The sequence below is a fragment of the Silurus aristotelis genome, assembly GCF_946808225.1.
Source record: "Silurus aristotelis genome assembly, chromosome: 5".
NCBI lineage: Eukaryota > Metazoa > Chordata > Actinopteri > Siluriformes > Siluridae > Silurus > Silurus aristotelis.
The window spans coordinates 10,236,546-10,260,212 of record NC_139578.1 but is presented as its reverse complement, the minus strand read 5'-3'; the positions used below and the strand labels follow the sequence as shown (position 1 = coordinate 10,260,212).

General features: G+C 39.3%; 1 protein-coding gene and 1 pseudogene across 10 annotated transcripts; both read right to left on the bottom strand.

Annotated features, from left to right (window-relative positions):
* Nucleotides 1-477: 477 nt before the first annotated feature.
* nsun6 (NOP2/Sun RNA methyltransferase 6) lies at nucleotides 478-23,580 on the bottom strand. Of its 9 annotated transcripts, none has more exons than XM_083542028.1 (12): nucleotides 23,472-23,580; nucleotides 22,266-22,357; nucleotides 13,972-14,133; nucleotides 12,387-12,484; nucleotides 10,447-10,553; nucleotides 10,066-10,219; nucleotides 9,828-9,909; nucleotides 9,611-9,734; nucleotides 8,147-8,290; nucleotides 7,061-7,209; nucleotides 6,251-6,376; nucleotides 478-1,057 (listed from the first exon to the last, which is right to left on the bottom strand). In XM_083542028.1, coding segments are annotated over exons 1-12 (1,428 nt in total). In that variant the 5' UTR covers nucleotides 23,473-23,580; the 3' UTR covers nucleotides 478-868. The 9 variants fall into 9 exon arrangements, with proteins under 9 accessions (XP_083398154.1, XP_083398153.1, XP_083398155.1 ...); XM_083542027.1 differs by having other exon boundaries at nucleotides 7,061-7,212; nucleotides 23,472-23,579; XM_083542029.1 differs by having other exon boundaries at nucleotides 7,061-7,212; nucleotides 13,978-14,133; nucleotides 23,472-23,577.
* LOC310727008 (putative nuclease HARBI1) lies at nucleotides 17,664-18,759 on the bottom strand (annotated as a pseudogene). Its single transcript has one exon. The product of its transcript is annotated as a putative nuclease HARBI1 (transcript).
* Nucleotides 23,581-23,667: the final 87 nt, after the last annotated feature.

Sequence of the window (23,667 nt, the reverse complement as noted above, 5' to 3'; positions counted from 1 at the left end):
AAAAAGTGTATGTGTGCACGAAAGAATGATGAATGGTGAAATGGTACCGAATTGGTCACTATAAATAGGATGCTGAAAAATCTGTGAACGTCCCAGGTGGGGGGGCAGACACTTCAAGTCGTCATAATGGCAGCGATGACGGTGCGGAAGACTAATTTCGGGTGCAAACATGCTTCTGGACGCCCCCACATTCACACTCACAGGCTGCTTTAATACACTGCTGCTCGAATAACGATCAAGCTCTGTGCAACTTTCTTCTAAATTGAGATCCGTCTACCTAAAAACAAGCATCCCAGCATCGCACGATGCGTCCTAATGACACGTCAACTACACAGAGTGATGGCCCAAATCAACTTTCCATGAGTGTGGATGATTAGTCAGACAGGAGATTCTTCTTTATTCTCTGACGCCTTGATCAGTGGAATAGTGTCAGACCTACACATCCGATTATTTTAAATAACTGTATTGAAAAATCTCTGAACAAAATTTTTGAACATTTATTCATTTAGCAATAAAAAAAATTATAAAGTACTATAAAAGAAAATAGTACAGTGCATCTGTTGATTAACTAATTCAGCTGCTGGTCACTTTGCTCTGTGTGTGAGAGTGAGGGACAAACTGTCAACAGCATCGTGTCCTCTGGCTGCATGCTGCTTCCTGGTCACAGTCCAACGGTCACGCAAAACCAACGATCACCATAGCAGCCGTTGCGTCACTGTTGTCATGCCAACGGAAGCAGAACAACGCATGGCACCACCCCTTCTCTTCTCTCCATTCATGCCGCCCGTTCACCCCTCCCTCCCCAGGCACTTCTTTCCTTCTGCCTCTTTGAGCTGCTCCATGAACACGTGTTAAGAGAGAACGTGCGTTATCTCTTGATGAATTTTGCTATGAAAAAGCCGATAGTGTCTGTGTTGGCTTTTAGTAGGAGGTCTTCAGGGTTGTGGATGTCAGTAGCCCCGTGCCATGAGAATTCTGGGCGGAACCTCTGCAGCAGCCTCAGCTGGTCAAGTGATAATTCAGCTCCGGGCATGCCTTGGGATCCAAGGTGTGGCTCCTGAAAAATGGAAGGAAAAAAAAAAAAGATAGTGGGTGATCAATATCGATCAAGAGGCAATATGATTTTATGCAACCATGTTAGAACACTACATTGGATTGGCAATTTACAACAACAAATAAATCTAAGGTCAAATCTTTTTTTCTTTAACCCAGAAATTAGCTTTAAAGTATTTTTACTGCCGTATTAAGCACAATTAAACTTTAATGTGTTACATTTTATTTCATTTGTATAGCACATTTAACAATAGACAATGTCACAAAACAGCTTTACATATATATATATAAATACAGTGGTGTGAAAAAGTCCTGACCTGAATCCTATTGCGATGCTGTGGCATGACCTTAAAAAGGCGGTTCATGCTCGAAAACCCTTCAATGTGGCTGTATAACAACAATTCTGCATAGTTGATTGGACCAAAATTCCTCCACAGCGCTAAAACGGACTCAGTGCAAGTTATCGCAAATGCTTGATTGCAGTTGTTGCTGCTAAGGGCCGGCCCAACCAGTTAATTTTAGGGGGCAAACACTTTTTCCACACAGGGCCACGTAGTTTTGGATTTTGTTTTCCCTCAATAATAAAAACCTTCATTTAAAAACTGCATGTTGTGTTCACTTGTGTTATCTTTGATGTTCTGAAACATTAAAGTGTGACAAACATGCAAAAAAAAAAAAAAAAAGAAATCAGGAAGGGGGAAACACTTTTTTACATCACTGTATATCACGAATATAGATTTCAAATTACTAAGTTTGTCCCTCATGGGCGATCCAGAAGTGACGATGGCAAGTAAAACTCATTAGGATGATATAAGAAGGAGAAACCTCGAGTGGAACCAGACTCAAAAGGGAAACCATCATCTGGATGAAACTGGAAAGAAAGATTAATAATAATCCCCTTCTTTAACTGTACAATATATGGTCAAAAAGTAAAACTGTGACTGGTATAAACTAGTACTCAATCAATTTCTTTGGGTGGAAAATGTAGGTGTCCCGATACTTTTGTCCATAGTGTGTGTGTCGAGTCTGTCTGAGATTACTTGAGACAAAAGAATATGAGGCAGCATACATTCACAGATCTGTGGATTTCCTTCAAAAACTGTGCAAATAAACCTAGAAGAATTTATGCTGTTTTGCAGGCAAAGGGTGTTGACACCAAATATTGATTTGATTTGGATTTTAATTCTGTTCATCTGCCTTCCTTTTTATAAATTGATAAAAAAAAAAAAAAAAAACTATAAATGTGTGTACTCACTTTTGTAAGATACTTTATATAGAATGATCAACCAGCATCAAATGAAATGAAAATGTAATACACTGTTTTTTGCACTGAACATTATAAATCATTTCATGCTGGTTGATCATTCTATATAAAGTATCTCACAAAAGTGAGTACACCCCTCACATTTCAGCAACCATTTTAGTGTATCTTCTCAAGGTACAATACTATAGAAATGAAACTTGGATATATTATAGTCAATGTAACTCAACATACAGCAATTATTGTCAAAAAAGCTGTCAACAAAAGTGAGTACACCCTGAGTGAACATGTCAAACAACACTGTGTCCAAACTGTCATTATTTTGTGTGAGCACCATTGTTATCCAGTACTGCCTTAACCCTCCTGGCCTTGGAATTTACCAGAGCTGCACAGGTTGTTGCTGGGATCCTCTTTTCCTCCTCCATAATGACATCACGGAGCTGTTGGACATGGCACTTCTCCTCCTTCCGATTAAGGATGGCCCACAGGTGCTCAATAGGTTTCAGGTCTGGAGACATAATTGGCCACTCCATCACCTTCTCCTTCAGAGTCCTCAATAAGGCAGTTGTCATCTTGGCAATTCATTATTATGTTAAAAAACTGCCATGAGTTTCCATGTTACACATCCAGTGGTCAGGATGAGAGAATTGTACTCAAAGCACCACATTTTAACTGCTCTAATACAAGGTAAACAAATTAGTATGTTTCTGTCAAGCAGACAAAACATGAAAACGATGAATGTGGCTTTGCATGGCTACATGACGTACAGCTGTTATCACTTAGGGTGTAATCACATTTGTTGCCAGCTATTTATGGCTGTATGTCGAGTTATTTTCAGAGGACAGTAAATCTGTACTGCAATACATGCTGTACATTGACCAAAAAATATCCACGGTTCAATTCTATAGTATTGTTCCTTGTGAGATACTGTATATATAATTACATATACACCAGTGGTGGGCCGTGCATTGGTGTCCTACCCGAATCAGTTCACCATTTAACACCATCATATTATGATGCCACGGATATAGAAACCATCAATATTATACAGAAACGCAGCCTCACAAGCAGGTATCTCATACAGGTGAAAATGAATGCTATTACTAAAGCAAGAAACATAATTTAACAATTTTCCTTTCTGGCAGAAGCATAAATATTAACCTCGTAAAATGACCCTGGGTTTTCTACGCGTTTATGTTCATTATGGTTTTCCTGGGTATTTAGCGTTTATGTCGAAGATTTTAGAAAAGATTGTTTCTGCCCAGTTATGCTCCTTCCTACAAGAAAACAATATCTTTGAAGAGTTTCAGTCAGGTTTTAGGCCCCATCATAGCACAGAAACTGCTCTAGTTACAATCACAAATGACCTGTTTATAGCTTCAGACCTACGCTACATCTCTCTATTAGTTTTCCTAGGTCTTGGTGCTGCATTTGACACTTTAGATCATGACCTTCTCCTGGATCACTTACAGAATTACATCAGCATTTAGGGACAGACTTTAAGCAGGTTTAAATCCTACCTGGTTTGATCATTACCATTTTGTAGAATTAAATTGAGAACTATCCAGGTTAATGCAAGTAAATGATGGGGTGCCACAAGGTTTAGTTCTGGGTCCCCTGCTTTTCACAATATACATGCTTCCTTTGGAAAATATTATTAAAAGGCATGGGATTAGCTTCCACTGTTGAGCTGGTGATACCCAGCTATATTTCTCATCAAAACCAGATAAAACACCTCAATTGGCTTGGGTAACTGAGTGTTAAGAATAAAAATATTGGATGACACGTAACTTTCTATTATTAAATTCTGATAATAGGGATATTCTGCTCATCAGCCAAAAAAACAGTATACAGAAGCTCCGGCATTTCAACTTGCATATAGAAGGATGTTCTGTAACTACTAGTTCGACAGCAACTTATCTTTTAAAATTCATATCACCTATATTACAAAAACAGCCTTCTTCCACCTTAGAAATATTGCTAAGCTAAGAAACATGTCTATATCTGATGCAGAGAAGCTCGTCCCTGCATTCATGACCTCCAGACTGGACTATTGTAATGCATTACTAGGTGGTTGTCCTGCATCATTTATTAACAAGCTACAGTTAGTCCAAAGTTCTCACAAGGTCGAGAAAATATGACCATATAGTAACCCCAATCCTATCATCCCTACACTGGCTACCTGTCAAGTTTCGGATCAACTACGAACTACTGCTACTTACCTACAAAGCCCTGAATGGTTTAGCTCCCATGTATCTTTCCAGTCTTCTAATAGGCTACAATCCATCATGCTCCTTGAGATTTCCAAACTCTGGACTTCTAGTAGGTTCTAGAATAGCCAAGTCCACTAAAGGCAGTAAAGCATTCTCACATTTAACTCCTAAACTTTGGAATAGTCTTCTTGGCAATGTTCAGGACTCAGTCACACTCTCCCAGTTTAAATGCAGATTAAAAGCTTATCTTTTTTAGCAAGGCCTACACATCACACACTTCACATCATAACCTTGTGCTCCAGTACATCTGATCAAGCAGCTATGCTAATTTCTCTCCACTGCTTGTGTGTTTCTGCCCATTCCAAGCCATTCTGAGATTGCGCCAGCTCCAGTCGTGTCCCACCTGAAGATTATGGACCTTTAAAGAAGTAGATGCCGACCCCGCAAACATCCCAAACCATCTAGCGACGTACCAGCGCCATTTGGATTCCACTGAAGTTTGGACATTGGACCTCTTTGAGTGTTTAAAGGCTCTGGCATGGAGAAGCTGGTGTTGTATCTATGATAATCTCAAATGTTCAGCTGTTTTATGAGTTGCTCAGTAGCTCCTGGTTCCATAACCTCAAATGACTGTATAAGACTGTAGAAAGGACATTACACATAATCTTACATACCAGGACTCATGTTAGTTCTCACTCTTTAGTTTTTTTATATTGTTTTAAAGATTTATAATCACACTCTTGATATCACCCAAATGAGGATTGTTTCCTTTTGAGTCTGGGTCCTCTGAAGGTTTATAACATCTAAGGGAGTTTTTCCTTGCAGTCGCCCAGGCTGCTCATCAGGGATAAATGCACATCATTCACCTTCTGTAAAGCTGCTTTGAGACAATGTCCATTGAGAAAGGCTCTTTAGAAAGAAACTTGTCTTGACTTGACAGTGAAGGCTCAAGGGAGATGGAGGATGAACAAAAAGTTTTTGTTCATCCTCCATTCATTTTATTTTATGTAGGAAAAATGTATAGAGCATTTTATCAATGTAGATATACTATCAAATCATGCTTCATTCAAAATGCTGGATCCTGGCACATTATTCACATGGATAATAGTTAATGCAGCAGTGGTATAACAAGTATGTGCTTTGTTGAGAATTATCCAGATAAAACCATATTCTTTTCAAGTCTAAAAATAGGATCCATCGAATATTTATTCTCTTGTAAATTGCTTAAATATAATCATAGTTGGGCTTCACATTGAGAAAATCTGACCTGAAGTGGAACATAAATGTCTACTTCTCTGTCCAACTGTCTTGATTTTTGTCATCAGCATTTGTATTTCTTTTAAAAAAGCAATGTCATCATTACACTAATCAGATAAGGGCAAATAAATGTAAAAGAAACTCTATGTACATGTGCTACATATTTATCTGCACTATTTGCACAATTGCTACTTTTTGCGCTACTGGTAGATGCCAAACTGCATTTGGTTCCTGTTTACCTGTACTTTGCATTGACAAAGTTGTATCCATCCATCCATCCATCTATCCATCCACCCATCCAAGTCTAGGACAACTTTCTTTCCTTTACAGTTGCCTTAAAGACCATGAGTATCGTATTTTTTTTTTTTTGTACGGCCATCAAATATTCTACAGTACTGTATTGTCATATTTGATTTAATCCAATTTTTGGGTGGTTACAATGAGTTGTCTGAGCTCATACTCTTACCTGTGGCTCCAGAGTTAAACATGGGAACGTTTTCAATGCCCAGGCCACCTGCTCTTCATTCTCAGCAAGTGTTACAGTGCAGGTACTGTACACTAACACACCTCCCTTTTTCATGAGTTGCACAGCCTGCAATGCACACACACACACACACACACACACACACACACACACACACACACACACACACACACACACACACACACACACACACAGAGAGAGATATACAATAAAGATACTACATTCTAATACACATTCAGAATTATACTCAAATTAGACTTATACCACTTACTACTTTTACAGCCCAGATGCTACACTATGTTATAACATTTACTGCACAATTTATGTGTGTAGGAAAAGGGCTTCAGGAAGAACATTCGCAAGCCTGGTTTAACAAAATATCCTACAGGGACAAACTTGGCATAGACGAGTAAGAAAACTGCACCATCTACTGGTAATTAATGCATGTCACACAAAAGGGAGTTTTTGTGTGTATGTATATGTGCATTTTTGTTTTGTTTTTGTACTATTTTTTCCACTGGTCATGAAGCTAATACCAACAGGTGCAGCTCAAAATATCAGGGATGCCTCAAAATATCAGCCTGTACCTATAGTCAATTCTAAAATGCTAATGAAAATAATACGCTAAATGAAACATAAACCAAAAGTAAAAAAAAATGTTAATTTGTGATAAATATTTGTCATGTGTAGGAAATGACTATAGGCATTACTGTGAGAATGTCTCTTGAGTAAAAAGTTCCATTAAGTTCCTGCTTTGTGGATAAACACTTCTCTGTGTACGTGCGCCCTTACCGTGCGGAAGAGCTTTCTCTGTAAAGGCTGGTATGAGCACACTTCCTTGAGACTGTAGTTGATCGCCATGTTAGGTCTCTGTCCCAGCCCACTGCACGGAGCATCTAATAAAATCCGATCAAAACTCTCTTCTGGGAATGGAGGAGCGTCTGCTGACGTACAAATATGATACATATAAAGAAAAATCAGGATTGAGCATTAAAGGCTTTATAAATTTATCTGCCTTACAGCTGATACAACTGCATAAACATCATGATTATAAAATCTGTTTAGTCAGAAAAGTTCATACTTTTAATTTTCTATAAAAGAGCAGCTCTTAAAAGAGTAATGCCAGCTGCAATAGTCACATTCATGCTACACATTCAAGTGTCCTCGGATCTTAGTTTTCCACCACTAGGGAGCTTTTGGGAATGTTTTAGTTTCTCAGGAAAATGCCAATTTACTCCTTTTTTGTGGTAATAAGGCTGATTGAGAAGCTGTATACAACCCCAATTCCAAAATACCTGAGTCACTGTCTAAAATGTGAATAAAAACAGATTAGCAAATCTTATAAACCCATATTTCATTTACAATCAAACATAGAAAACATATCAAATGTTTGAACTGAGAAAAATATAAAGTTTTAAGGGTAAAAAAACGGCTTGGGTAAAAAAGGTACTCACAGTTAATTGAAACAGGTCAGTAATATAAACGGGTATAAATAGTGTATCTTAGACATATTTGAGTGCAATCCATCCATTACAATAGCATGACTTCCTGGTAAAAGGGTCCGGGTGCTAAGTTGGCATGCAAGCAATCTAAACCTTTCACCATTTGAAAACATTTGGTGCATTAAGTAATAAAAAATACAACAAAGGACACCCAGAACTGTTGAGCAGAAAACCCCCTGCATCAGACACATATGGACAACATTTCTCTCCCAAAGCTTCGGCAACTGGTCTCAATATATATGTATTGTTTATGTTGGAAATATGTAATTCATAAATGAATGCAATTCTTAAAAAATATAACACTGCACAATGTGCTGGAAAATTATGAAAAGGAATAGGAGCGGTTAACAAAAAATGAAGGTGATGTGGTCAGTACCTGCACTACAGTCATGGGTAAGGTCAGGGCAGACGGCCTGTATGCTGTTGTAACAGTGCGCTTTAATGCAGTGCAGCCGCAGAGCGTCAGCATTCTCTCTGATCTTCTCCACTTTGGATTTGATCTTGTCCAGAGCCACGACCACTCCCTGTCAAAAACACAATCATCTGTATGATTAGCACATACAGATGAAGCTGACTGTTGTTTAATTCACTCCTTTGTTTAATTCTCAACAAACCTACTAACCAACAATGTGATAGCCTCTGGTGTGCAAACTGCATGATTAAAGCATTACTCACTTGCTGCCATTGTTTTCGAGTTTTTCTGTACCCAATACACAATAGATCTGTGTACATGGATCTGACACTGTATGAATGCTGTGATCTACGACGATGGGCCCTGGAAAGCTGAAAGCTGTAACAGCAGCCATCCTCGGTGGCAGCCGAAGCACTTTGTTTCTCAGCGCACCTTTTAGTTTATCACCCTCTGTACAAGCGCATGATTCTGAGTCATCTGTCGTGTTTACATTAGCGACAGCCCCACAGCCCAGCTGCCAGTCAGAGTTTAAAGGCAAAATTATGTGGCGTTATAAAGATGAGAACACACATTGTGTAAGAATCTATCTATCTATCTATCTATCTATCTATCTATCTATCTATCTATCTATCTATCTATCTATCTATCTATCTATCTATCTATCTATCTATCATAAAATTATCTATCAGACATGAAATCACTGACAGGTGAAGTAAATAAAATGTATTATCTGGATACAATGGCACATGTAAGTAATATATGTGCGTGTGCCATATATGAGGGATATATTACACAGCAAATGAACAGTCGGGTCTCGAACTTAATGTATGAAAAAAGTGTAAGGAAACTTTTACAAGGGCCAAAGTGATGGTTAGATGACTGGGCTTCTTCTTCTTTTAGCTGCTTCCATTAGGGGTCGCCACAGCGGATTATTTGTCTCCATACCCCTCTGTCCTCCACGTCTGCCTCTTTCAAACCAACTTCCCGCATGTCTTCCCTCACCACATCCATAAACCTCCTCTTTAGTCTTCCTCTTTTCCTCCTTCCTGGTGGCTCCATCCTCAGCATTCTCCTACTGATATACCCTATGTCCTTCCTCTGCATATTTCCAAACCATCTCAATTGGGCCTCTCTCACTTTGTCCCCAAAATGTCCTACATGCGCTGTCCCTATAATAAACTCATTTCTAATCCTGTCCATCCTCATCACTCCCAACAAAAACCTCAACATCTTCAGCTCTGCTACCTCCAGCTCCACCTCCTGTCTTTTACTTAATCCCACTGTCTCTAAACCATACAACATCGCAGATCTCACCACAGTCCTAGGCTAAATGACTGGGATTAACCCCTGTTCAAGTATTGGTAACGAACTGCCCAAGATATACTGATGTCTGTTAACTAATACTGAGGGATATAAACACAGTGACACTGGCCTGATTAGCCATGAGAGCAGCTATGTGAGTTGTCTTCCCTCCAGGAGCTGCACACATGTCCAAAATCCTCTCACCGGGACGAGGTCCTAAAACATGTCCCACCACAACGGATGGGAGGTTCTGTATACACACACACAAACACACTATTTATTATTACATAGACAGATTATTACTTCCTGTAAAAATTGTCCTTCAGAACATGACAAGTCACACCTGCAGGAACACTTCGTTTGGCAACACACCATCAAAGGATGGACTTTGGTAAAGAGCATCATCCATTTTAATGGCCACGCCTCTACAAACAAGACAAAGAAAAAAGAAACAAAAAGCGAATTGGACATAAGGAAAGGAAACAAAAAAAGAAATATAAAAAAAATAAGGTATCGCAAATCAGATTTTGGTTGACCATTTTGTTTTGCTTCGTTCTTATTTTGAAGTTGTGCAGTCGTACCTTACTGGACCTTCCGCACAAAATATATCAGATCGGTTCATCACACAAACACCATTCCCCAGGAAGACTTTATTTCCCTGGAAATCTTTAGTTCCTCTTGTGCACCTGCCCTCCACGTCCGAGAACACTGACACTATGTCACCGGCTTTCATAACTGAGACATGCAGGAAATCACACACACATACACACACACACACACACACACACACACACACACACACACGCACACACAGCTGCTAAGTGAATGAAAAAATGGAAACGCTTTTTGCTTTTTGATGCACTATATTATACTAAACAAGCAAGAAGTGTGTGTGTGTGTGTGTGTGTGTGTGTGTGTGTGTGTGTGTGTGTGTGTGTGTGTGTGTGTGTGTACATACTTACACTTTGGTGCACTGAGGACACCTGGAGCAAAGACATGAGCTCCTCTCAGTACTGCACTGCCACACTGTGCACCGACCACCACTTTCATGTCCAGAATTCTTACATCTCTATAACACACCACAGAGCTACACTTTAATAAAACATTTATGCTATAGAAAAGCAGCTTCTCACACACACATACACACACACACACACACACACACACACACACGTAAAAAGTTTTGCTACTATATTTACCCTACAAACTTCAACTGAACTTACAACCAAATTCAAAAAGTTAAAAAATAATGTTAACAGCCATTAGGGACTGTGGTGAGACCTGCGATGTTGTATGGTTTAGAGACAGTGGCATTGAGTAAAAGACAGGAGGTGGAGATGGAGGTGGCAGAGCTGAAGATGTTGAGGTTTTCGTTGGGAGTGACGACGATGGACAAGATTAGAAATGAGTTTATTAGAGGGACAGCGATTGTAGGACATTTTGGGGACAAAGTAAGAGAGGCCTGATTGAGAATGTTTGAACATGTGCAGAGTAGGAACATGGGGGAAATCTGTAGGAAAATGCTGAGGATGGAGCCACCAGGAAGGTGGAAAAGAGGAAGACCAAAGAGGACGTTTATGGATGTGGTGAGGGAAGACAGATGATGTGGGGGTATGGAGACAGATTATCCGCTGTGGCGACCCCTAATTGAAGCAGCCGAAAGAAGAAGAAGAGGAAGAAGGAGAAGGTCTTTCTATCAAAAGTTTAAACTGAGGAATTGTACCATTTTCAGGAAAAAAAAGTGTAACTTTAAATTTCATGGGTGCAACACATCTCAAAAAAGTTAGGACAAGGCCAGATTTCCACTGTGTAGACATAGTATGTCTAGGAAATGAGGAGACCAGTTGGAATAGACACAGAGTTTTGGGAGAGGAATATTGTCCCATTTGTGGCTGATACAGGTATTTATCTAGCCCCATAACAGGCCTGGGTCTTCTTTGTCATATTTTTCATTTCATAATACACCCTGTGTTTTAAAATGGTGAAAGGTCTGGACTGCAGGCAGTAAAGAAAACTCTCATCAGCACTCTGGACTCATAACTACAAAGTCATGCAGTTGTAATAAATGCAGTATGCGACTGAGCATCGTGTTGCTGAAATATGCAGGGCCTTCCCCCAAAAAAGATGTATTCTGGATGGAAGCATGTGTTGCTCGAAAACCTGTATATACCTGAATAAGGCACTAATGCATCCCATACCATCAGAGATGCAGGCTTTTAAACTGAGCCCAATGGTCTCTCTCCACAGCCTCCATGGTATCCGAAACGTATTTCAGTACCACCACAGAACAGTTTTCCACTTGGCCTCAGTCCATTTTAAATGATCTTTGGCCCAGAGAAGACAGCGATGTTTCTGGGTCATGTTCACATATGGCGTATTTTTTGCATGGTAAAGCTTTAACATTTTAGTGATGACACAGTCAGCTGTGTTTACAGACAATGGTTTCTGGATGTTTTTCTTTACAAAATCATGCCTGCTTTTAATGCAGTGCTGATTAAGGGGAAGTCTTTATAAGTTTATGTTAAGAAACATTATTTTTAAATTTGATTGTAAATGAAAGTTGTTTTTCACAGATCTCAAACAGCATTAAAACAAGAAAGTGATAGCTTCTTCACTGTTGAGTCGGTATATCATTTCAAATAAAAAGGTGTACAGTTTGGGAAATATTCAAGCACCCTTCAACACTAAATCTTTTAATGAATGATATTTTCTATGCAATTTCTAAGAAAAAATTATGTTTAGTGTGTGTGTGTGTGTGTGTGTGTGTGTGTGTGTGGGGGGGGGGGGGGGGGGGGGCGGCTAAAAAGCTAAAAAAAAAAAAAATGCAATTTAACTATAAGAAATGTCAGAAGAAACAATCTGTCTAAATTTCAAAAAGAAACGACCAAACGACCACACATACCTCGGTCCTCTGACTGGCAGCAGCAGCACGTCTGGAAGTTGTGGGTGATAAATAATGGGAGTGAAAGATCTGCCAGCACAACAATCACTCACTTGTTGCTAAAAGACAGGATAAGAGATATACTTAATGTTCACAAGATTTACACTAATGTCCCATTAGCAATGTCTAAAAATCACTCAGTCAATTTCTTAAAGAAATGCTGCATCCCTCTGGGGGAAAAAAAATTGATAAAGGATTTCTGTCAACAAGGTCTATTAAATGATTAATACTAGCAAGTCAAAGACAGGACTTGTGTTATCTTGTGTTGTTCAAAGCTATGCCTTCTCAGATTTTCTAAAAGAGATGTGGCCCAAGTACAGTGCACCTGGAAAATATTCACAGCGCTTCACTTTTTCCCACATTGTTATGTAACAGCCTTATTTCAAAATTGATTAAATTCCTTATTAAAATTAAATAAAAAATAAAAACAAAAAGATAACGTACATAAGTATTCAAAGCCTTTGCCATGACACTCAAAATGGAGCTCAGGTTCTTGGACTTGATGTCTTGGTTTGTGCTCTGGCATGCAATGAATTTAATCCATTTTGAATAATGCTGGAACATAAAATGTGGAAAAAGTGAAGCGCAGTGCAAACTTTCCAGATGCACTGTATTGGTCACGCCCAGTAAGCGTTGCTTTAACCACTGTCAGCTTCAGTCTGCCATCAGGGAAGCAGTTCCGAAGCATTCGGGCCGCCACATCCAGACTGTGTAACAGATTCTTCCCTCAAGCCATCAGGCTTCTTAACACAGAACTGAACTAAACTCACACACACACACACACACACACACACACACACACACACACACACACACAAAACTGTGTGACTGATCTGTACAACCCGGACTCAACACAGACTCGTACTCACTTGGCACATTTTTGCACTTTATGTGGCGAGGACACTTTACTAGTCCTTATCCCTGTGTTTTCTGTTTCCTGTGATTGTTGTTGTATGTAGCACCAGGGTTCAGGAGGAACGTTATTCCATTTCACTGTGTAATGCGTCAGCTATATATATAGTTGAAATGACAATAAAAGATTCTTGACTTGACTAAAAAGAGTTGTCAGTACCGATAAAAAACTAAACAAAAAAAGGTGAAGCCTGCTTGCCCATTATGTCCAGTAAAAGACGTGTGGCCTCAGTGCCTGTAAGATCCAGTGAATGAGATGCATATGGATTGTTTTAAATGTTTCTTCCATCACTGATCATGAAAATCCTATTTGGCACCACTTAAATAGTCAAAACTGCAATACTGCTCAGATTTACTTTATGCTTTATGATTGCAATCATTTTATAGTAGCTTTGTGTGTCTACATGCAGTTTACATCTTAATTGGTTGAAAATCAGATTTAAAATACATCACACTTCACTGCACATATTGCTGCTGCCTTCTCTCCCGCACCCACACGTCTCTCGGCGCAGAACCGTTACCTCCTCACAAGTCTGCGATCTTATTTTTCCATATAGATTCTACGTGTGATGCGCTTTGGTTTCTAAAATGCGTGTGAGCAAATTTCATTAAAGAAAAAGCTAAACGTACTCACACAGACCTGAGCAAGGTGCTGCTCCAGCCTGTGTTGAATGTCCTGTAGAGTGTGTGTGTGTGTGCTGGCTCTCAGGCAGGTAAGTGATGGCGGGTGAGACAGACAGGACAGCAGCGAATCAAACACTTTCTCAGCTTCCTCCTCTCCGAGTTCTGACACGAGCTGAAAGAAAAAAAAAAGGAACAAAGATGTTCATCAACATCAATCAAATTGTCAACATACGGACAATTCATGTGCACAACCTTCTGTACCGTATAAGTTGGCGCTACAGTGTCGCTGTGTTTACTGTTTTTTTTTCCAGTTACTGTGTCTAATGTCTCCTTGGTTTTTTTTTATTTGTTTGTTTTTTGCACTAAATGTTAGTTGTTAGGTCTGTTTAGGTCTGTGTTCCTTTTAATAATTTATGTTGTCTGATGTAGCACCCTGGTTCTGGGGAAACGTTGTTTTGTTTTACTGTGAACTGCACTGTATAGAGTTGGAATGACAATAAAGCCTCCTTGATGTGTAGTTGCAACCTTGCAAAAACAGTGGGATTTACCTCCACCTTGTGGAAATGTACAGTTATTACAACTAAAAGTGCAAATCGCTGCTTTACACACATTACACTTCACATAAGATTATGCAATTGTGTGTGTGTGTATGTATATATATATATATATATATATATATATATATATATATATATATATATATATATATATATATATATATATATATATGCACGGTGGACAGTGGTGGACGAAGTACACAAAGCATGTAGTTGAATAAAAGCAGAGATACACTTAGTAAACTTTATTAAAAGAGCTCCCTTAAAACTTGAGTAAAAGTACAAAAGTATTTGCCTTCAAATGTAAGTATCCAAAATACTATGATTTATTATGGCTATAATGCCTTATCATTTTCATCACAAGACTCTTTGCTTAATCAAAGCAGTTTATGTGAAAAGACTCTAATGTTACTCTTAGCACACCAATCTCTTAATAGAATGATATTAACGAGTCAAACACTGATTGGTATCTGATCAATTATCATGAGCCCAAAACCTTTTCAAACAAAAAACAAATAAGGTCACGGGTGTTGTGGCAAGTTAGAGACAGGAGTTTCGTCTATCGTTTATTCCTCCCAAAATGTTCTGCTTGTGTTGAACTGACGCTGAACTGTATGTTCATACTAAGTAGATGTACCAAGTAGCAAGAGGCAGTGGCACATGCTACGACCCAACGTCTCCTCTCAGCATTGAAAAGCTTCTCTCTGCTTCAGCTACCGTCACTGAATGAGTAAAACATATTCCCAGAAAAGTTCACAAATTTGGGTACATTTCTGAGAGCTCCATTTCATGTATAAATATCACTATAAATGCATTTATTGCACACCATTGTGCACAACTGATCAAACTCTCAGAACCAGGAACCATAAAGTTCGTTGTAGCCATAAGATTCATACAACATCTTTATCCTTACATGTCTTTTAAATAAGCCTTTTCAGCTGCACTGGAGACCCCCCCCCTTACTGAACTCAGGACTTATTCAGTACAATCACCTTTATGAGATCACCTCAATTAAAGGTTTGGCTGTTTAGTTTGGCTGTAATTGTTTTGTTGCTACACACATTACGGTAAACTACATACTATAAATTATAATGTTATGCAGCTAAAATAAATAGTGTTGCTCTGTGCGTAAAAGCATAGCAGGCAACACAGAATAACCTGTGATATACAGTTATTAGCCTATTTCATTAAATGCATTAGACTTTTACTATCCTCATAACGATATGAGCCGCATATACACCTTTATCTTTCGTGCGTTTTTCCGAATTGGCTGCTGAGGGTTTAGACCTTTTTTGTCATCCATAATTTGAATTTGGATTCAGCTGGAATGTAGTGAAATTAAAGTAAAAGTCTCCCCATACGGAAAGTACAGACACGCGAATAAAACTACTTAAGTACAGTAACGAATTACATTTACTTCGTTACTGTCCACCACTGTTTAAGTGTGTATATACACGACAGCCTTACAATAGCTGTAGACAAAGTTTATTTAACACTTCTATGTGGAATGATTCACTAAATTAGAAATAATCTGTTCCCTGAAAAATGCAATACTGCAGGTATAAGGAAGGTAATGACTATTTTATACCCATCTTCATTAAAACCATAAAAGCAAACATTAAATTTAATTTTATTTGTATCGTGCTTTTAACAATATTGTTTCGAAGCAGATCAACAAAAATAAACACAATAAAAATATAAATTTTAAAGTTATAAATCAGTCCCTATACGTTTATCCCTAATAAGCAAGTATGCGACAACAGTGTTCAGGAAAAACTTCCTAACGTGGTATTAAAAAGAAATCTTAAGAGAAAACCACAGTCAATAGGGGAACCTCATCAATCAATCAATCAATCAAACTTTATTTATAAAGCGCATTACAACCACCAAAAGGAGCACAAGGCGCTTTCCAGTAAAGCAAAAAATAAACATTCAAAATAAAAATTTAAAGTTTAATTAAAAGTAATTAAGAAAAAATTAAGAAAAAATTAAGAAAATAAATTTTAAAAACACAATGAACATAAAATAGCAGTTGAATGAGGGCTACGTGTTAAAAGCTTGTCTGAACAAATGAGTTTTCAACTACTATTTAAAAATACTCAGCTCAGTGACGCATCGTGTCAAAGTCAAGTCAAGAAGCTTTTATTGTTTATAAGCTTTGGTCCCTGGACAGCAAATGACCTCCAAACTTTTTGTAGTTGCATTTAGGAACAACCAGAGAGCACTGATCTGCTTATCAAATTGCATACTTTGGTCAAAAATAACACCCAGGTTACGCACCTGGAGGACCAAAACTCAGAGAACTGCTGGGTAAGTCCGAGCTAAACAGGATGTACTCAGTCTTTTCTTCATTTAAATGAAGGAAGTTCTGGGAAAGCCACTGTTTAATATCCTGAAGGCAACTATGGAGAGGGTCCAATGCAGAACGATTACTCTGAATCACAGGAAGATAGATCTGGAGGTCGTCAGCATAGAAATGAAATTGAACATTATGATTGGAGATGAGTTGTCCAAGTGGCAGCATATAGAGTGAGAACAGAATAGGACTACGAATAGATCCCTGAGGCACACCAGGGCCCGGGTTTTTCAAAAGTAATCCACTAGGATTTTGGATAACGGATTGGATCAAATCTTGAAAATAGGTTTTTCAAAAGAAAAAACGGATTACATAATTGGATTAGATCATGTAATCCAATCTTGGTTTTAATCCGGATCAAACCTTTAGTTTGGGTTTTTCAGAACTTTTTTGTAGGATTTGGATCACTTTGATCCAAAAAATCTGGATTAAACTGATCCCATCAGAAGGGATTCCATGCCCAAAATGTAATGAAAACTTTAAAAATGTATCAAATAATGCTATATTTGGATCATGCAGTATCTTACAAGATATCCTATTTATTCATAAGGTTTTAATTTTATTTGTTCATCCGTCAGGCTACAGTGATTAGGTAGGCTTTAACGTATTCAGCCTTTCAGTATAGGCCTACAGCAAAGTAGAAAGAGTTTTGCCTCATACAATAATCCCCCAAACAGCTGTCAAAATTGACAAAAAACAATAAATATACAATAAACATATATATATATATTCATCACAATCGAAAATATTTTTGTTTTTAGAATATTTATTAGTGATGCATGCAATGATTACAGAATAACCCCAAAACTGCAAAGAATGGCAATCACTGATTTTTGAAATCCAAAACAATTCCAAATCAGAAATAGTGTCTAACTATTGCGTCCCTTGTTGCACGTCCTGTTTGCTCGTTCTGGCAGAATGCAGGAGGTTGGTTAGGGTCTCCAAGGGGCTCAGGTGCATCATTGTCAGCACAGAGAGGGACATTGCGCTTAGTAGCGATGTTGTGCAGGACAATACAGGCAAGGGTTATGTTGCATGCTTTCTGTGGGTCCGCTCTCAGGTAGTTAAGGCATGCAAAGCGCCTCTTAAGAACTCCATTTAAATGCTTAATTGCACATCTTGCTCTGCAATGAGCAGTGTTGAAGGGTGCCTGCGCCGGTGTATTTGCTGTTAGAAAAGGAGTCATCAGCCATGGTAGGAGTGGGTAGGCACTGTCTCCTAATATTATGCCATCCGGTCGGTTGGTTTGGAGGTCTCTATATAGAGCGCTCTCCCTCAGGATGCGTGCATCATGGACAGACCCATGAGGATGATGAGGTCAGCATCACACACAAGTTGGACATTGATGCTGTGCCTCCCCTTTCTGTTTATAAACTCCCATTCATTCTCACGAGGTGCTTGTATATGCACATGTGTGCAGTCGATTGCTCCAATAGTATTGGGCATATTCCCCAAAAGAAAAAAGTTGCGCGTGGCCTGGGCAATCTGGTTGTCCTTTGGAAAAGAAACAAATTCATTGACCAGGCTGGCCAGTGCGATTGACACATCTCTCACCACATCACACACAGCTGATTTCACCACCCCTATATAGTCACCAACAACCTGATAGAAAGTCCCACATGCATAAAATCGGAGAGCAATGAGGATCTGGTCTTCCACAGACAGACCGTAACTCCTTTGGGTTCTGTGTTGAAGTTTTGGCCTGAGAAGGTTTACAAGGTACTCTATATCAGCCTTCCCAAAGCGAAACCAGACATACAGCTCCTCAGTGGTGTATTGCTCCAGTGGCTTGGTACGTTCAACATACACCCTTTGACGGTATCCTCTCCTGGCAAAGTGGTGGTGGCGGTGGACAACACCTGCCATTTCACTGTCTCTCTGTGAATCCTCTGAGAATTTTATATGGCTGTGTAGTTGGTCTTTTCAGACACACCTATTACAACTGATTAGTTTTGGCTTGTGTTCAATTGAGGCAATTGGAATCAAGGCCTATAATTGATGAACAATGTTCACTATAGTAAAGCAACGAAACCATGGACTCAAGAAGCTGTAACTTCACTGCTGCTGAAACCAATGCACTACTAGAGAGTGTTCGGTGCCATTATGGAACAATAGTGGGAAGTTTTAATTCTGCTAAGGATACCAACAAAAAGAAAAATGTGAATGCCATAGGGTCTGGCCAGAGGACGACCACAGACCAAATCAAATTGCGGTGGAAGAATCTTAAGGCCAGGGCAACAAAGGACCATGCTGAAGCCAAAAACCCACAAACAGGCAACAAGCCATTTAAGAGGGGAGATTACACAGATGTGGTCCTCGACATCATTGGAGGTGAGAAGTCGCAAGCTCTCCATGGTATTCAAGGTGTTGTAGGGGATGGCGAGCCTTGGATTGGGGAGGAGGAGAATCTGCCAGTTCCTCCTGAGGCTGATCCAGAGAGCGTCTTTATATTGAATCTCAGCTCTGTTCCTGAGGAAGAAGCTGGATCCTCATTGGTTGAGCCAGTGGTAGTTGCCACAGGATCTCAGAGCAAAGGCTTGAAGCGCCCTTCATCAAACAAAGAAGATGATTACAAGGCACTTCTGCAAAAAGAGACTGAAAGGGCAGAAGCACAGCTTCATCTGGCAGAGGAACAACTGACTCTGACCAAACTGCAGCAAACCAAAGACAGACTTGAGATCCGCCTCCTTAAGGCTACGTTCAGACAAGCTGGTCTCTCCACATCAGATGAGGAAGTCTAAAATTATTGTGGAGTATTTGACATTAAGTCTTTTTTTTTTTTTTATTCAATACATCTATATTTGAAACTTGTTATAAATATCCTCAATGTACAGGGTGTTGTGTTGTAGGTCCCAGATGAGCGGACTGCTGGAAGAGGACGGGGTGAGGTTTTTCTTGTGTTTAGTTTCTTTTAAATGTGTGTGTTTTCATTTCAAATAATAATAAATTTATATTGACCCCACACTGGCTATTCTACTTGTTGCTCTTTACATATCTATAGTTCTACATTGTGATTTCCTATCCTGTTTGAGCACTGGTTATCCAGATTTGGTAATCCTAAAAAGTTCCTATCCGGATCAGATTGATCCAATCTGATGTTGCTTTGAAAAACTGGCTCAAGAAGTAAACTGGATTACGTGATCACGGATCGCAAAAAAAAGGATTACTAAATCCGGATAAATTTTATCCGGATTAAACCTTTTGAAAAGCCGGGCCCTGATGACAGAGGAGCAACCGAGGAAGAATGATCATCCAGCATTACTGAAAAAGTTCTGTTAGTAAGGTATGATAAGAACCAATTTAGTACTGCACCCTGCAGACCAACAACATGTTGAAGACGAGAGATGAGGATGGCATGATCCACGGTGTCAAATGCAGCGGTAAGGTCCAGTAACACCAAAAACCACAGAGCTTTTACCATCCAAGGCTCCAAGAATGTCATTATAGACCCTCAATAATGCTGATTCAGTGCTATGTCTCGACCTGAAACCGGACTGAAATGTATCACCAATGCCGTGCAGTTGAAGGTGAGACTGAAGCTGGGGAGGATATTGGGCGGAAGTTAGATAGTATAGAGGGATCAAGGTTGGGTTTCTTGAGCAGCGGTCTAACAATAGCATGTTTAAGAGCAGCGGGAACAGTACCCACGCTAAAGCAGCTGTTTATGAAGGAGACAAGAATGGGACCTATGATGTCAACAGCCTCCTTCAAAGTCCTGGCAGGAACAGCGTCTAGAGGGCAGGCGGTGGGCTTCAACTCGTGGAAAGCTTTCTTGAGGTCCACCAGAGTAACAGCATCAAAGTTCTCTAGCACACATTGGGCCGCACGAGTAGAAATAGCAACAGCGGGGATTTGTGTAATGGTTTGCCTAACAGACAAAACCTTGTCCAAAAAATGTTGTCTGAATGCATTGCGTTTTTTTTTGGTTTGTTTGTTTTTTTTTTTTACGAAACGTCATTCAAGACGACAGACATCGGATTTATGACAGAATTGATAGTGCTGAATAAAATTCCAGGGCAGTGGCTATTGCTGATGATGAAAGGTACTGTCCTTTAGCTTCCTTCAGTGCACTCTGGTAGGTGGCAAGACTGTCTCTAAACATCTCCAGCGACACCTGCAGCCTATCCTTCTTTTATCTTCGCTCAGCCTGTCTACACCGGAGCCTAAGGGCCCGAGTTGTATCATTGAGCCAGGGGTCCAATGGACCATTGGTCGACTTCACCTTGAAGGGCACAACAGAGTCCATAATCTGGGAGCAGATGGTATGGAAGGAGGCGAGGAAATGGTCCAGACAAAGTGGCGATGTCAATTCAGTAGTAGAGGCGAGATCGGAAACAGAGAAGGCAGCGACAAAATCATCAACTGTAGATGAGGTAAAAATGCGACGACGATGAGGGGCAGTAGACGTTGGTGCAGGCGAAACAGCACAAATTTCAAACCGTATAAGAGAATGGTCAGAGATGGGAAAATCCTTGACCTCACAAGCTGACACAATAACCCCACGAGAGATAATAAGGTCGAGAGTGTGACCTAACCTATGGGTGGGACAGGAAATGGACTGAGCCAGATCTAATGAGTCTAAAAGTGCCTTAAAATCATTAGCAGGTTTATCAGAGGGGCAGCAAACACGAATGTTAAAGTCACCACAAATTAGAACATTGTCAAACTTTGCTAGAAACTCTGACAGAAGTTTTGAAAACTCAATTTTATTTTTTTAAAGTTTAATTTGGGCAGCCAGTAGATTACTGCACATAGGATCGGACAGGGGAGTGTAAGCACAAATACTTGTACCTCGAAGCTGGAATACCCTCTAGTGGACAGCTGGCGGCACTTCATCCTCATTCTGGCCTTGGCTTTGGAATGTCACCAGTTAACAAGGCTAACTGGGCACTGGTTCTTGCCCCAAAAAATTATGAGCCGCCATTTTAACAGCTCTTTGGTATGCTTCCTTGGTAGCAAAGGGGTAGCTCAGTAATTAGAATGTTGGACTTCTGATGAAAAGGTTGTGAGATCGAATCCCAGCTCCACTCAGCAGCCACTGTTGCATCCCTAAGAAAGGCCCCTAAACTGCTCAGTTGTATAAATTATATCATTGTAAGTCGCTCTGTATAAGGGCGTCCGCCAAATGCCGTAAACGTAAATGTCATCTAGGTAACACCTAATGTCCATTCATTACAGTTCCATCAATGTTGAGGTTGTCAGCTGTTAGAGACTCGAGTGTCAAACTCTTCAGGGTGATAGTAGTCCCATTGTTGCAGGCTGTTTATATTAATTATAGTCCAAAAAAAAAAAGCTAAGAGCTCTACAACAAATACAAGATGACAATGTGTTTAACTCAGCTCCGTTCAAAATTGTGGAAATAATACTGACATATTCGACTAGAAAACCTACCTCTTTGTTCGTGTAGACTTTGTGAAGATATTCCTGCACTTCAGACTTTAAGGCTATTTTTGGGAAGACACTCTTTATAGACATCGTGGACACTGTAAAGAGAATATGAAACGGGTGAAAACACGGCTGTCAGGTTTAGATTTGAAAAAAAAAAAAGAAAGAAAGGAAAGAAAGAAAGAAAAACTTGTATTGGTTACAGAGTTTATTTCAATAAGCTCTCAGCCTACTAAACTCTAATAAATGATCTCTACATCCAGCTTAGTCAAATTAACACTTCTCCTAAAGACTGCACTGTGCATTAACATGTCTCAATACTGTACATTGTTTTCTATGATGCCTCTTACTATTACTACCTACTGTTGCACAAATTACAACATTCTACCTCATGTTTCCTTTTTATGACCACTTATAAAAAAAAATACCTTCTGGTGTTTATATTCACATTTGCACATCATACAGTATTATTGTAGTAAATATTATATAATGCACCTTTGCACTCCCATAATGTTTATTTATAGAAGGTTTATGTATATACATATCTATATGCACTTCTGGTAAGCTGCATTTCAGTGGCTCTGTATTTGTACTCTGCACAGTGACAAAGTTGAATCTACTGCAATCTAAAAAGAAAAATTAAACAGTACAAATTTCTTTAACAACAATGCAATTCAAGGATGAATAAATGTAGCAAGCAAGCACGTGCCTGTTCCTGACAGTATATTACACTTACACACAAACAAACAAATAAACAAACACACTGAATGCACACTCGATGCACTGCGTACCTACAAAACGTCTCTAATAATCCAGGATCATCTCTCTTTTAATGCACGTGGAGGAATAAAAGCATATTTACTGTACACACTGGGTCACGCCCACGTTTCTCTAGAATATCCGCAAACGTCATACAAGGGTCAAAGTTCAAACCCATACTTATTGAGACCTACACATTTCTCGTTGAGAAATTAAATACATTCTGTGACTACTGCCGTTGTTTCTCGTTTTATAAAAGATATTATGGCAAAAAGTAATTATTAAAAAAATTTGTTATTTCTCCCCCCTGTGTTTTCCGTCGCCATTTTTCCACAAGCTGGAAAGCACGCTGCATTATGGGATATGTGCATAATTTTAGCTTTAATCGCCGGCCGAATTAAGTCACAACAGAAAGCAATATTCTGAATGAATCAATGTATTCTTGCGTCTCACTTTATAAAGATCGTGCAAAATAACTGTTTAAATGTAGGTTGTATATTTAAAAAAAACAATTCGTTGACCCTTTCAATATGGCGGACCCGCTGCCGTATTTCATAACCATGCGCCCTTCGCTAAAGAGTCGGCTCATTGAGTCGGTTCTGCAACTTGTTGAAGAGTCGAGTGTATGAAGCGAGCAATTCCCAAGATG